We start from the raw sequence: 13,853 nt of genomic DNA, 5'->3' as shown, positions 1-13,853 counted from the left end.
GGTCTGCAGCGGGGTTCAGACATCATATTTTTACAAATCTCCCCATGTAATTCTGACGTGCACACAGGGCTGAGAATGACACATCTAGAAGAGTGTAAGAATGGCAAAACCAATTTTGGATGCTTAAAAAAGAAGGAAGAGCAACCACCTCCGTCATGGATTAAAGTTCATTATACAGGTAGGATGCTATGCTTCCGGCACAGGAGAAGCAAAGATCAATGAAACAAGCAAACAAAAGTCCAGAATTGGACCCAAGCCCTGTATAACTTGAAAATGAGTAAAAAGTAATAAAAATGGTATATCACATCACTGGGGAGAAAGCTGGACCAGCGATATCTAAGTAAATGGCACTGGGATGACAACTGTAATTTGGGAAAAAACATACAGCTAGATCTCTACATCTCACTCAAGCCAAAAGCAATTCTGAGTTAAAGATCCAAGATTTGGGGCGCCTGGGTGGCGCAGTCGGTTAAGCGTCCGACTTCAGCCAGGTCACGATCTCGCGGTCCGTGAGTTCGAGCCCCGCGTCGGGCTCTGGGCTGATGGCTCAGAGCCTGGAGCCTGTTTCTGATTCTGTGTCTCCCTCTCTCTCTGCCCCTCCCCTGTTCATGCTCTGTCTCTCTCTGTCCCAAAAATAAATAAACGTTGAAAAAAAAAATTAAAAAAAAAAAAAGATCCAAGATTTAAGGGAAAAGAATACAGGAGAATATTTCATAATTTTGTAACAGGGAAAGCATTCCTAAACATGATATAAAACCCAAAAGCCACAGAGGAAAAAAATGGATAAATCTGTTTCCATAAAAACTGGTAACATCCATTTATTTGGTGAAAAACACACAACTATCAAACTGTAAAGCCTAAGTACCCATACGTCTGGTAAAACAGACTTCAGCAAATAGAAAAGAGGAAAAAACTTACATTTATTAAAAGGTTTTAATTTTTAATATACAAAGAATATTAAGAATATAAACCAACAAGAAAAAAAGGAAACACAACAGAAAAACTAACAGAGAATATGGGCACAATATAAATGCCCAGGAACTCAGGAAAAGACATTTCTGCCTAAGAGAAGGGCAACTCAGTAAAAGGATGTTTACTGTCAGTGTTGGAGAGGATACGGGGGACAGACTCATCTGCTTTTGGTGAGGGCATAATGTGTACAACGTTTATGGAGCATATCTGATAATATGCTTATTAAAAATGTATCCTGGGGCGCCTAGGTGGCTCAGTCAGTTAAGCATCCAACTCTTGATTTCTGCTCAGTTCATGATCTCACGGTTCATGAGAACAAGCCCTGTGTTGAGCTCAATGCTGGTGGCATGGAGCCTGCTCGGAATTCTCTCTCTCTCTCTGCCCCTCCCCCTCTCTCACTCTCTCAAAATAAATAAAGTTAAAAAACAAAGTAAGTATCCTTTAATCAAGAAGTTTCACTACTAAGGATTTATCTGGCAGATACCCTCAGCTATACAAAGATGTATAAATCAAAATTGTTATTATCAGCAAAACACTGTAAACAACCTAAACGCACAGCCATTAGGGCATTAGTCAAATAAATTAAGATATACCTGAATCAGGGACTTTTTAAAATTTTTATTATTATTTTTAATGTTTATTTACTTGAGAGAGAGAGAGAGAGAGAGAGGAGGAGGAGGAGGAGGAGGAGAAAAAGAGGAGGAAGAAGAGGAAGAGGAGGGGGGCGGGGCAGAGAACAAGAGGGAAACAGAATCTGAAGCAAGCTCCAGCTGAGTGTGTCAGTGCAGAGCCCAACGTGGGACTTGAACCCACAAACTGCAAGATCATGACCTGAGCCAAAGTCAGACACTTAACCAACTGAGCCACTCAGGCATCCCTCCAAATCAGGGTTAATACCGTACCCAGTGAGAAGGACTGAGCTCGATCCAACACGGAACTTACAACTTCCATTATTAAGTGGCAGGAAATAGGTACATATATTTATATACACACACACACACACACACACACACACACACACACACACATACATACATAAATAAAGGGAGGGAGAGAGAGATGTTATACTATACTACTCTTTTTTTTTTTTTTTTATGTTATTTATTTGAGGCAGGGGGCAGGAGAGCTTGAGCAGGGGAGGGGCAGAGAGAGAGTAGACAGAGAATCCCAAGCAGGCTCTGTGCTATGATGCAGGGGCTCGATCCCACGACCCGGGAGATCATGACCTGAGCCAAAGTCAAGAGTCAGATGCTCAACCAACTGAGCCACTCAGGCACTGCTGTACTATACTAGTCTTTATGTTTAGGGGGGAGATATCTATACACACACACACGCGCGTGCGCGCCTCTCTCTGCACAAATCATACCCAACAGGATAGTTAAGAAATAGTTGTCTTGGGGCGCCTGGGTGGCGCAGTCGGTTAAGCGTCCGACTTCAGCCAGGTCACGATCTCGCGGTCCGTGAGTTCGAGCCCCGCGTCAGGCTCTGGGCTGATGGCTCAGAGTCTGGAGCCTGGTTCCGATTCTGTGTCTCCCTCTCTCTCTGCCCCTCCCCCGTTCATGCTCTGTCTCTCTCTGTCCCAAAAATAAATAAAAAACGCTGAAAAAAAAAAATTAAAAAAAAAAAAAAAAAGAAATAGTTGTCTTTGGTGAGAAACTTTGGGAGAACCAAAGGTCAAAATTTAAGGGAGATCAACTTTTCAGTTCTTACTCTAGCACTAGCCTTTTTTTTTTTTTTTCTTTTTTGGTGGTTTGTTGTTAAACCACATACCTGATTACTTTCTAGAAATGAAATTTTTAATAAAGCCTTTGACCCAGTAACCTCACTTTTCGAATCTATCCCACAATGTATGCAGATATACCTACACAGAAAGATACATTCATTGCAGCTGTGTTTATACTAATGAAAAACCACAATCCAAATGTTCACCATGAGAGGAGTAGATCAATAAATTACGGTGCATCAAATAATGGAATACTTTGCTATCAGTAGGAAAACGAAAAATCTGTGCGCGCTGACAAGGAAAGGTAAGCAGGCTATGTACTGTTACGTAAAACAGCAAAGTGCTTATGTAGCTTGGTTCCATTTCTTATGAACAGTACGTGCTAAACATAACTGTATAGAAGTGATTGTAAGAAACGAGGCTGACCTCTTCTATTATTTGAATTATTTTATAGGAAAAAAATTTTTAAGTGTTTATTTTTGAGAGAGAGAATGGGGGAGGGGCAGAGAGGGAGACAGAGGATCCCAAGTGGGCTCCATGCTGACAGCACAGAGCCCAATGTGGGCCTGAACTCATGAACTCTGAGATCATGACCTGAGCCCAAGTCAGATGCTTAACCAAATGAGCCACGTAGGAAATTTGTGTTTTCTTTGTAATGACCATTTTTATTTTTTTATTTTTATTATTATTTTTTTTAATGTTTATTTATTTTTGACAGAGACAGACAGACCATGAGTGAGGGAGGGGCAGGGAGAGAGGGAGACAGAGAATCTGAAGCAGGCTCTAGGCTCTGAGCTGTCAGCACAGGGCCCGACACGGGACTTGAACTCAAGAACCACGAGATCATGACCTGAGCCGAAGTCGGATGCTCAACCAACTGAGCCACCCAGGTGCCCCTGTAATGATCATTTTTAAAACAACACTATTTTTTTAAAAAATTTCTTTTTCCCCGTGTGCATTTTAAAATCTTATTTGGGGGGGCGCCTGGGTGGCTCAGTTGGTTAAGCATCCCAACTTCGGCTCAGGTCATGATCTCGTGGTTCATGGGTTCCAGTCCCACCAGGCTGGAGCCTGTGTCTTCCTCTCTCTCTGTCCCTCCCTCCACCACGCACTTGGTCTCTCTCTCTCTCTCTCAAAAATAATAAAAACATGTAAAAATTTTTTGTTAAGTCCTATTTGGCTTAAAACGCACTCGTCTCTTGCTCTTCCTATTTGTCCATCACTATTCTTTTGTTTCCACCCAAAGGCCATGACAACCTTCCAAAAAACACCAGTCCCAGTCCTTCCTTTGCCGTCAGCCTCTTTGGGAGGCTGTTCCTGCAGGGCACAGAGGGGGCAGTCTCCACAACACCAATGCGCTTCCTCTCCACACAGTGAACACTTGAGAAGGGCTGTCTGAAAGATCACTCTGCACAAAGGAATGAAAACTCGGGGCAGCCAGAGGAGCATGGGATGACAGAGATGGACCGACCAAGCCCAGACTACAGGAAACCTACCAGAACAAATAAACAAAACCACCGGATTCTTCAACAAATGAACTGTAAGGATCCTAGAGATAACAGATTCTTAAGAGCCGTATCAACTGAATATAAGTTGTCCAGATTTTACGAGAAAAAAAAAACCCTACAGAAACAAATTATGACACACGAGACCACTGGAAATCTGACTTATCCAGGGACCTCAAAGACGTGAAGAAATCATCCGTGTATTTACACACGAGAACGGCGCGTGTTGGTATACCAAGCCCAACTTTTAGGAATAAGCATGATCAGTGGCTCGCCGAGTATGATCAAAGGGCCCAGAGGCCTTCTGTGGGGGGGGGGGTCTTGACGTCAAAACTACTTCATAAAGTACGAAGACATTATTGCCTTTTTTTAATCTCATTCTCTCACAGAAACATAGAGGCATTTTCCAGAAGCTCTGGGATACCATGTGATACCACTGTGCTTAATGGCTAATGGAACGTGTGCTTGGTATTCAAAATTCTGTTCCAGTATTTAATGTGGCGAATATTGACAGATATAATGCACATTTGAAAGAAATCTCTCAACAGTGGTTAAGATTATCCAGGACTTCTACAACCAAAAAGTTTGAGAACCCTTGCATTAAACCCTCTGCATTCTCAAAAAAAAAAAAAAAAAAAAGTAACTGTTTTCTAAGTCCATGGTGCAGCATGGAGTGATGAGTGAACTGGGACAGAGCAAACATCAAGCGGACCATGAGCCCTAACCCACAGAAATCTCTTCTCAACCGACCTCTAGAACGCAGGTGTCCTCTGCAAATGCCAGGGACAAGTAAAAGTGAACTTCACATTCCCCTTTAACAACATTCCAAGAGAGATAAATGCAATTTTAATGTCTGGAATTATAGGTGACTGCTGAACAATGCAGGGGTCTGAGGCTCTGATCCCCACCCAGTTGAAAATTGGCATAGAACTTTGGATTTCCTGAAAACTTAACTACTAATAGCCTACTACTGATCGGAAGCCTTGCCAGTAACATAAACAGTAGTTTAACACTTATTTTGTATGTTACATATATGTATTATATACTGTTTTCTTACAATAAAGCCAGCTAGAGAAAAGAAAACGTTATTAACAAAATCATAAGGAAAATGCATTTATAGTACCGTGTTTATGAAAAAAACCCACCCACGTATAAACAGACTCACATAGTTCAAACCTGTGTTGTTCAATGGTCAACTCTATCTCATTTTTATTTCCCAAGTTAAAAAAAAAAATGGTCTCCTTACCTAAGACAGTCCTCGGGCTTCCCGTGCCTCTCCCAATGCCCCCATGAGCCTTGTGGGGAGACTGTGTGCTACTCTTGCTTCTCCTTTTCCTTTATTTGGACTCAAATCCAAGCAACAGCCAAACGATTCTACTGTTCTAGAATTTGCTGTTCCAAATGCTGCCTGAAACAGGTGCTCCAGTGGCCGCCGCTGAGTAGCCTTCGTCTGGGCGCCTCTGCGGGGCCTGCTCCCTCACTGAGAATCAGCCTGCCCCCTTCCTGTCCCGTCTCCCATCTCCCCAGCTTCTCCCCTCCCTGCTCTCCGAGTTCAGCCGCCACTCTGCATGCCCGCTGCCCACTGCAGGCCGATAGCTACAAGCCAGAGCCCAGCCTGCACAGGCTCCCCGGCCCCCCGGAGGCTCTGGAGAGCGCAGGGCACCGGGCTGCACCCTATGTTCCGAGTCGGGAGCTCTGCGCTTCTAACAAGCTCCTTGCAGACGCTGCCCTGTCGGCCCACGGACCCCACTCTGGGGACCACAGCTCCCAAGTCTCTCCTGTGACCCGAAGGCCCAAGCTGCCCAGGCTCCGCCGCCTCCTCACGGCAGGCAGCTGAGCAGCCCGGAATGCAGCTTCTTTGCTGGTAAAATGGGGACTGGGACAAAAGACACTTCGCCGGCCGGGCGAATGTCAAAAGGAAAGGGTCTACCGGGCGACAACTCCGTCAGCTGGGTAAAAGCGGGATAGAGCAGCCTCCACGAGAGTCAGGGATGCGACACAAAGCTGATTCCCAGCAGAAGGTGCCTCTTTCAACCATGTGGTCCTATGTGCACACATCTTCCTAAGGGGCTGAAAACTGGCGATTAGTCCAGATACCTTCCCAACGTTCTCAACTGCCTCACGTGCAGGCTACTCTACTGCGGGCTTCTTTAACAATTCCCACCTTGCTGTACTGCATTTTAGAGAGAGAGCGTGCACGAGTGGGGGAGGGGGAAGAGGCAAAGACAGAATCACAAGCAGGCCCCACAGTAAATGCAGAGCCCGACAAAGGGCTTGATCCCACGACCCTGGGACTACGACTTGAGCCGAAATCAAGAGTCGGACGTTCAACCGACTGAGCCACCCAGGCGCCCCAAGAATTCCCACTTTAAGAACAGGGGCAGAGATCTTTCTCTCTGGGTTCCAGATACCAGCTCTCCCTCCTCCAAATCTGAGGGGCAGAGGGAAAGACTGAAGGAGGCAGGAACACACCGCATTCCACCAGCCCCCCACCCCCGTTACCGCGTTACCTGCTAGGAAGGAGAAGCTCCCCGCCCCCAGGAGTAGGAAGCATTCAGAGCACTTCAGCTCACTTACCTTGGTCATGCCTCCTGCCTGCGCCGTGTTCAGTCCCGCGTGACTGGCCATTTGCGGCGAGACCTGCGTTAACGTCTCAGCCAACACGCTGCTCGAGGCCCCCTGCATGGCGGGCGCGGGGTACGGCATCCCAGCTCCCCTTCCTCTGCCGGCCGCCCCAAGAGAGCCATTCATGACTTGCGCCTGTCCTTGCTGGGCCTGGTTCATTAAACTATGGCCAGAGTTACTATTGAGGAGGGCAGGGTGGGTCTGGTTAAAGTTAGCATTCATGCAGATCCCAGGTCCCGTCTGCGACGTGGCAGGGCTGCTGGTCACCAGCCCCACTTGCTTTTGTGCTTGCGGATTCAGTGCTTGGGAAGCAGGGGGAGTGGGCCCAGAGGTGCTGGCTGCCTGTTTGGGCAGGCTGGGGGCTGAAGAATCTCCCTGGTTCAGAGGGCTCTTGCCCATGGCACCCAGGCTGGCCATGTTTGCACTGTTCGGCTGCCCTTGAGCCTGCCCACCGAGGCCTTGCTGCACGGGGCTGCTGGCGCTAACATTTCCTATTCCTGGGTTGATACTAGAGCCGCTGCCTCCGCGCAGAAGCTCCGACAGTTGTTTATGTTTGGAAGCAGCATCTGGAACAAGGTTCCCACTGTTTATAAGGCCTAATTCTCCTCCATTGGGGATCAGCTCATCAGGAAGATCATTTTCCAAGTCAAACAATGATCCAAAATCTAGAAATTAAACAGAAATGGAAATGAGAAACTAAGCAACCGTAAGAGCTTTCCAAATGTCATTATGTCACTATGACCTTAACCCAAAGGAGCACCGCCCGAGAACACTGGCACGTCTTAAGAGTAACGTTAAAATGATTGGAAACTTCACTTGGGAAAATAAAACAGGGAAGGCTAACCTTCAAACGCTAAAGGAGGAGAAGTTAAACAGAGATGAGAGGAGGGTCGGCCCTACTAGATTTTATCATATATTCTAAAACAATAATCAAACCATGTGGTGTGAGGAGAAACATAGATACACAAATTAAAGGAAATTAATGGAATTAGAGGAAATTAATCAATTAAACCTTCACCAAATTATGTTAAAATGCTCTGGAGAATGTATGTGTGCCCTGATAAATGGGCATCAGGTGAGATGAAAAGCAATTTGGGGAAATTAAACTCTAACCTTAAGTGATCACAGAGTTAAACGGTAAATTATTAAAGAAAAACAAAAACAAAACAAAACCCGAGCCTAAACAGAATATGAGAGTTCTCACAGTGTTGAAGCTGCAGAAAATAAAGACATGTAAAGGAACTAAGAACAGTTAAAAGGAAAAGAAAACAACTTGACAACTACTTGTCTGACGTGAGAGGGGTTACGGGCAGCACAGGGACCTCCAAGCGTGAGCACACAGGATTTCCCAGTCCCTCTCAAAGTACCATTTCTCTCTCGTATGGCCTCTGTGTCATCTCCGTCCCTCAGTCCCTCACCGACCACGCCTCCTTCACCCCGAAGCCACCTGGCCACGTGCACAAAGGACAAGATGTGTAGGAAACAACACGAGTGGCCGTGTGTGTGGCATCGACATGGTACAGACAAGGTGCGGAGGCGGCCCAGCCCAATGGGTAGACCGAGGACCCGACTGCCTGCTTGAGCCCAGCTCTGCTTCTAGTCCCTCACGTACTAGCTCCGAGCTCCCCTGACTTTCTACACCTTGGTTTCCTCTGTCTGGAAACCGGGGGGGGGGGGGGGCGCGGTGGTGATAATGGCCACCAGACCTCACAGGGTTTCGTGGGGACTACGTGAATTAATAAACGTAAAGCATTCCAACCAACAGTGCCTGTGGGGCTAAGTATTCCATCGTATTAGCCGTTATTACCGTTCCACAATAACAGAACAGAAGGTTTAATAAATTACTGTATAATGTTACAAAACGTTACATATCTCTTAAAATAATGTCGAAGACTAAAAAGGTAGGAAAATATGCATGTTATGTAAAAACATGCAAATGACATCGTATGTAAAATGGCACGTCAAGTAAGATTAGCACTGAAGTACGTGCACGTGGGCAGTGGCTGGACAGCAACAGGCCAAAAATAAAGAGTGGTACTGGTCAAAGTGGTGGGGTGATGAGTGCATGTGTCTGTTTCCGTTGTTTAAATACAGTCACTCCCTCTCCCACTCCCCACTCTGAAAAACTGAACGGTCTTCTCCACGGCAACAGGACCGATAGACTGCTGACCCAGCAAGCCCCTCGCGTGACCGCTCCAAGGTTCCTCTAAGGAAGGGCAACACCGTCCCGGCTGCAGGAGCAAGAGTGACTCAAGAGCCACCCACCACAAGTACCTTCTTGCAGGGACGCAATCCCAGCAAAGAGAATTGAAGGCAAGTTGGCCAAGACTGTTCTGGACAAGGTTCTCCTTCCTTACAGCAAGGCATGCTTGGGAAGAAATCTCCCTTTCCCTCCCCAGACAGGAGAGGAGACACCACTCACACACTAAGTAAGGACGGGCTACAGCAAAACTAGACACTGGGTTCGTGAAGCCATCTCCAAGCTGAATTATCCAACTCTGGACCCTCCCTGCCTTCAGATTTCCTGTGATGTGAGAAGATACACTTCCTATCATTTAAGCCATTCTAGCTGAAGTTTAATGAAACGTGCAGCCGAAGGCATCTTGGTATCTCCATCATGTCTATGGATGCAGTTCACACTCCTTCATAAGGCATACCAGGCCATCAGGAGTGGCCCCTGAGCAACCCCTGGCACCTTCTGATGTGCCCTACCTTCCAGCCACAACACAGTGGGCTGTCATACGCAGAAATCCTTCTTCTGGATGCTCTCTCTCTTGGTCACAACACCCCTCCCTCTCACTCAGGTTCAACACAGTGACTCTGAAGACTTTCTTCAGGCTGCCCCTGCAGAGCGGACCCGTCCCTCTTTTCGGCTTCCAAAGTTCTCCGTACATACGTGTTATGTACAGACCACCTCTAATACATACCAAACTCATCCTACCCGGCTAGAAGGAATTAGAAATTACTTGCAACTGTACACACACACACACACACACACACACACACACAGAGTTTTTGTAGAACCTGTGAGAGCAAGTTGCAGACAGTATGAGCCCTTCTTCCCAAGTGTTTGACCATGCATCTCCTAAGAACACCATTTTACAAAAACACAGCACATTTATGAAATTTAGTAAATTTAACACTGACCCAATACTTAATGTACTGACTGCCCTTACTCAAATGCGACCAGTTGTCTCACGAACACCCTTCATCACATTCCCTCTCCTGGTCTAAAGCCCAATTCCGGGCCCCAGGGCACCTCGCTGTCATGTCTTTGTCTTTTCGTCTGGGAAGGTCCCTTAGGCTTGTTCTTTCATAACTCTGACATTTTTGAAGAGGACAGGCCAGTTGGTTTTGTAGAACGTCCCTCAATTTGGGGTTGCTTCCTCCAGATTACAGGACATGTAATTAGGAAGAGACACAGGAGCTGACTCCTGGATACAACAGACAGCTGAGACACAACCAGTGATCAGGGCTTTTTGCACCTCGATGTGGTTTGGTGGGTTCCATTCCATAGCTCTTATGGCATTATGTTGTCCTGAATTTGGAGATTCACTAAGGTCTCCAGATACAAAGAACACATTAAATAAAAATTAAAAAAAAAACACATGAAATCAAGGAAAAAGAAAACAACTCTCCAACGTAACTCAAGTTTTGTTGCCTTCCAGACTCTAGCCACACGCATACGTTTTTATTCCATATTCTTTTAAGATTTTAGTTTTAAGTAATCTCTATGTAGACCCAACGTGGGGCTCCAAGTCACAACCCCAAGATCAAGAGTCACAGTCGCTACCAACTGAGCAAGGAAGGCGCCCGTACTCCACATTCTTAAAAAACAAATAAAAAAACCCAAGAAACCAACAAACCAGTGTGTGTGTGTGTGTGTGTGTGTGTGTGTGTGTGTGTGTGTGTGTGTTTTAATGCAATGCTTCTCAACGTATGAACATGAAAATGAAACTACATCTAAACCAGCAAGTAGGAACCATGATGACAGAGATCGAGTTTCCTTTCTATTTCCCAGGGAGGGGATGAAGAGACGGTGTCAAACACTGTAAATCCTTAGAAGGAAATGAACTCCAAATATTTAATATTTAAAGTTTCGAACAACCTGCGGAAGTTCCCTGATTGGCTCTTCCAAGTGTCTGGAAGCACTTTTCCTAGTGCCTAGTCCTGGCAGCGAGGCCAGGACCAGAGCAGGCAAACCTGAATACATAGTTAAACGCGGCAGTGTCAGAGTGAGGGTCCCCACTCCGGTGTGAGAATGGGCAACGAGGAAGGAAAAGGAACACCCGGAAGTGGAACACCCGTGTCCAAATCCTGGCCGAATCGACCAGCCCTGTGTCCCTGAGCAAGCTGCTCCATGTGTGCATCTCACTTCCCTCGAGTGTGAAACAGGGCCGACATCCCAGGGTTATACGATGAAAGCTGGAACAGGGCACATGCTGGTTTTCTTATTCCATACTGCACAAAAACTTTTAAATATCTTACTTTTAAGGAATCACCCACCATCCTGCCACTCTCAAATTTACCAGTTTGGGGTTGTTGTCTTTTTTTAATGATTTACCATACCTCTACTCCAAATGCACACGCAACTTTGACAAGTGTCACAAGGCAGCATGTCTTGGGCTCACTTTTGGTTTGTATTGGTTTGACACATTTTGTCCACCTTGACCACTTTTCTCATCTTATTTCAGCCCAAACGCATCTCCCAGCCATTCAGCTGTAGAAAGAATTGACTAATTCTACTCCCGTCCTCACCTACCAGTCCCAACACTTATGAACGTGTATACACCCAAATATACAAGGAGTCTATAAAATAAAGACGGCCTGCGGAGGGCCATCCGTACTCACAATACCACCCTTCTCACCATTACTGTCACCATGTTCCCTATTCTCCAGTTCAAAAAATTGACAACGGAGAGTGAAGAAGGAAAGCCGGGATATTGCAACATACACAGTTATGCTTTCTACACACCACAGTGTCCCAACACAATGGTTGGGCAATACCAATCTGAATCACCGGAAGTTCCTAAAATTCAAGATTGAGTGTTATAACTTCCAGTCCCAGGTAAGTTCCCTTCTCTCTACCAAGTTACCGGGGGACCCAGGAGAGAGCAGAGCTGAGGCTGAATAAGACTTATGGGACCATGCCTTCTAGGGGCTCACCTCTCGCAGGAGACTTCTCTGTCACACGGCAAACACCGCCTGTCATGCCTCTATAGCCAACCGGAATTTTCTCTCTTGGGGCTCTTCGGATGCCACCCTAGAGTCCGTCCCTTTCATTAAGCTGATGTGAGAAAAAGGTAGCTATAAGCTTCCCGGTCTCTGTCACACTCCTACAAAGTTAGGGCATCCACAGCATGGAAGGTCTTCATCCAGCATGGTCGCAAGGGATGTTTCACTTCTAGGCTGCTCAGAGAAACCCTGCTCCAGGAAACAATCCCCTCTAAACACTGAAAGACAAGGCATCCTACACACGTTCTAAGATCCATTCTTACCCACCATTATCAGAAGTCAGTATTTCATCTTAAACAAGTAAAGAACTACTATCAGGTACCCTGAAAAAAAGCTCTTCATTTTACAAATCAAATACCAGGTAAGTGGCTGAATCCATCCATCCAGCCTGTAACATCTGAAAACAGCTTTGTCTGAAGAGTCTGTTCAAATGCAGCTGGGCCAATCATCCACAAAACACATCCTTCCTCGGGTTTTCTACCATCTCCTCTTTCTGTCGTAACACCTTATGTTTTTCCTTTCAATGGCAATTGGGGCCCCAAATTCTCTGACTGGCAGAACTGATTTTTCTGTTCGAATGTACACAATCAAGTTGATCAAATCTTGTACTGGCCAGAAGTAGTAACTCTTCTATGGTTGGCAGACATGACTGAGTCTTAAAAGCATACTATCAACTCCCAGTTAAAATTCACAAGGCTTTAAGGACCATGACCGAGGGATCGTGTCTACTCAGTGCCTTGCATAAAATGCTTCTGTGAATCGGGCTCTCTACACACCCCTTCACGCTGAGGGAACGAGTGAATTACAGCGAAGAGTGCCCAAGTTACAGGATACACAGTATCAATTTTAACACTTGCCTTGTGTAGCCAAAGATATAAAATAGTCATCTTAACATTTATGACTACTTTCATAAAAGAGAAACAAAGAGAACAAAATTCAATCATGAATTCTCCTGCCCTGCTTCCCCTTTACGCAGCCTCATTATCCTGCAGGGGACCAATCAGGTTACTTCTGCCTCCAGCTCCCCCTCGGCATCCACGGCCCTCCATCCCATGGCTGATGTAAAGATTAAACGGCATTAACACAGAATAAGAGATGTTAGCTTGAGGAAAAACCTAAGAGTGAGAGTTTAGACGCTGTTTCATGTTCATGTTTCTCTACTCTCAAGCATGAAACTCCCCTCCCACAGATACCCTGCCTTCCCCACCCACGCCCACGGCTCTCTGCAGCCCTTACTCTCAGTGAAAAAGGTCTGCTTTTGTTTTTCTTTCCGTAATTTCTTTACGTCTCTTTCGGCATTACTCGTACTAGAACTATTCAAATGCTTGTCTTAAATCTTAAGAACGCTCAGAACTTTTATACATCAGCCCTGGAAACTTTTACAAAAAGAAGTTTTAATTCCCGAGACAAAACTGGATACAAAAATTAATCCAAACGGGCAAGGCATTCTGAAAAGGCTCATATCTAAAGAGGAGGAAATGACAGAAGGGTAAACACTTTCACAGGGTTCTAATTCTTAGATGATCTGGAGACCATTCGAGACCCCCGTGGCACAGTCATTAATACATTAGTCAGACACTCGCGACGCAGGAGCCACAGCCGGTGTGGTGCGAATAGTACCTCGAGGTCTTGATTCAGGCCCATATCTGTCACTTCCTCCTCCTACACCTCCTTACTATTTCCTTAGCTCTAAAATGGAAAAGAAAACGGCACTTCCCTCTAGGATCATTGATGAAAGGATTAAATCGTACAACGCGGATACAGCCCTTAGCCTGACAGGCAATAAGGGTCCC

At 45.8% G+C, this 13,853-nt stretch overlaps 1 protein-coding gene across 6 annotated transcripts in view; it reads right to left on the bottom strand.

The window, feature by feature from the left end:
• The window catches only part of CREBBP (CREB binding protein), a 128,730-nt gene that overhangs the window by 97,900 nt on the left and 16,977 nt on the right, over positions 1-13,853 (bottom strand). For 4 of the 6 annotated variants that reach the window (XM_023246594.2, XM_023246595.2, XM_045047926.1 and 1 more), the window contains exon 2: positions 6,778-7,490. The exons of 1 other annotated variant lie outside the window; for it this stretch is intronic. In XM_023246594.2, coding sequence (XP_023102362.2) covers positions 6,778-7,490 — 713 coding nt within the window. Of the gene's footprint in view, positions 1-6,777; positions 7,491-11,991; positions 13,002-13,853 lie in introns of those variants that run through there. One more of the 6 variants, XM_045047925.1, reaches the window with a different exon arrangement.

The sequence above is a fragment of the Felis catus genome, chromosome E3 (genome assembly GCF_018350175.1).
Source record: "Felis catus isolate Fca126 chromosome E3, F.catus_Fca126_mat1.0, whole genome shotgun sequence".
Lineage (NCBI taxonomy): Eukaryota > Metazoa > Chordata > Mammalia > Carnivora > Felidae > Felis > Felis catus.
Note: the sequence above shows the minus strand (reverse complement) of the source record. Positions and strands in the feature narration are given on the sequence as shown.